Source organism: Sinocyclocheilus rhinocerous, unplaced genomic scaffold (genome assembly GCF_001515625.1).
Source record: "Sinocyclocheilus rhinocerous isolate Xijiao unplaced genomic scaffold, SAMN03320098_v1.1 scaffold604, whole genome shotgun sequence".
NCBI classification, from domain to species: Eukaryota; Metazoa; Chordata; class Actinopteri; order Cypriniformes; family Cyprinidae; genus Sinocyclocheilus; species Sinocyclocheilus rhinocerous.
Genome location: NW_015658518.1, coordinates 77905 through 79899, shown reverse-complemented (window position 1 = coordinate 79899; position 1995 = coordinate 77905). Strand labels below are relative to the sequence as shown.

Below are 1995 nucleotides of genomic sequence, written 5' to 3'. Positions count from 1 at the left end.
GTGACGTAGGTATGTGGGGGCGTGTTAGAACGAGCCGTTTTAGGTAGGCGTGGTTGACTCTTAACTTTTATAAAGAATATCTCTTTGGATTTGAGACTTTAGTCTTTGCAACTTTACAGATCTTCTTTATGCACCAAGAGTTTGTAACACTTCAAAGAGAAAGGAAAAATTGAAATCGCATCATATGACCCCTTTAAGAATAGAATTAGACTAGAGAATGCTAGAGTTAGAGGGTCAAATAAAGATGGAAGAGATGTGCTTTTAGCCGATTCTTGAAGATGGCTAAGGTATAAGTATACATCATTTTAAACATATCTGTCACAAGGTATTATAAATTATACATTTATTTTTGTCTAAAACCTTTTTAATGATGGAAAAAACTACAGTACAGAGTGCATCTTTTATGATTCTAGTCCAAAGCTCATAATCATACACCAAAATCTAAAAACTCTCTAAAAGGTGAATCTCTGATTCTCTGCGGCAGCGTTTGTGCTCCAGTCCTGCATCTCTAAATATAGCAGCGCAAATAACACAGAGCTTTTGTTGGGATCAGCATGTGGCATACTGCACTTACATGAGGTCTGGTCTGTATCGGTGGATGAGCGCACACAGGGCCAAGCCGCTCTTCCAGGACATGGTGAGATCAGACACGCTGACACCTCTGTATCCCTCCGTCTGTCTTTGACACCAGTTCAGCAGCTTACTGGAGCGCACGATGGACTCTGATGGGGGAAAGCAAAGTCAAGTGGTGCCTAAGCAAGAATGTGCATATTCAGTAATGGAATGCGCCAACATCCAATCGGATCGGAGTTAGTCACATGATCAGAGCAGCGTCTTGAAAGAACTTTCATGGTGCATTTCATTCCTTTTTGAGAGATTATGAAACATTCAAGACACCGACGGCATTGATAATAGTTCTCAGTTTGTGAAAATCCACAAATATTTGTTAGTGCATAGTTGCATTTAATTCTAAAGCGCTCAAAGACAACTTTCCATTCCATGTCAGTTACTCTTCTCATATAACAATCTGCACAAAGCTTGTTGAAACGTAGAAGCCTGTAGAACATCATGCATTCGGATTAGAGTCGCCCACAAAATTACCTTGCAATTGCTTCTCAAGCAGAATTTCTAGGATGAAAATAAATCAAATTATACACATTTACATTTGAGACTATACAATGTATGGAAAGACTAAATAAATATATGGAAAATTAATGTATCCACAGCTGATGTATAATAATAATGCGATACTAAATCTACCAACCATTTCTTTTGAGTTTAGGAGTTGATGAGTTGACCACATTCTCCATGTCGACCCGCAAATCCCTGGTTTCTCCGGTGTCTAACAGATGCCGTACCTGCAGACAATTATATTGTAAAGCCAATATCGCCAATATCTAGAAAGCATGCAGAAGGCAGATAAAATGCCAATATGTGCATAAAGTGACAGCAAATGAAATGTGCACAAAATTAATTACCTTATTTACAGATTATTTACTCAAAAGCCCAAAAAAAAAAAAAGAGTGAAAATGATAGTAAAAAAAATTGATACTGGTTATTTTTTGGAATGCACCAATATTAAAATTAGGGCAGATAAGTATAGTAAGTAAAGTTAGTAAAATTAGGACAAATAAGCATATTTTTTGTTTGTTTGTTTGTTTTTGTTATAGCCAATAACTGATAAATAGCCAATATTGAAATTCTATGCTTTTGTCTAAATAAAAATTAGATTAATTAAAGGGGTCATATGATGCTGCTAAAAAGAACATTATTTTGTGTATTTGGTGTAATGAAATGTGTTTATGCGGTTTAAAGTTCCAAAGAGAAAGGAAAAAATGAAATCGCATCATATGACCCCTTTAATAAAAAAAAAACATTGAAGCTATATCAATTTTAAATACTAAAAGTGAATTTAGGGATCATGATATTACAAATGACAATGTACAGTATAAGAGAGAGAGAGAGAGAGAGAGAGAGAGAGAGAGAAAGAGAGAG

The 1995-nt window shown here is 35.6% G+C and overlaps 1 protein-coding gene across 1 annotated transcript in view; it reads right to left on the bottom strand.

The window, feature by feature from the left end:
- mical3a (microtubule associated monooxygenase, calponin and LIM domain containing 3a) overlaps positions 1-1995 on the bottom strand; it is a 93909-nt gene that overhangs the window by 55604 nt on the left and 36310 nt on the right. Inside the window, exons 11-13 of the mRNA XM_016530806.1 lie at positions 1265-1358; positions 1102-1128; positions 575-722 (exon numbers count right to left, since the gene is read on the bottom strand). Coding sequence (XP_016386292.1) covers positions 575-722; positions 1102-1128; positions 1265-1358 — 269 coding nt within the window. The remainder of the gene's footprint in view (positions 1-574; positions 723-1101; positions 1129-1264; positions 1359-1995) is intronic.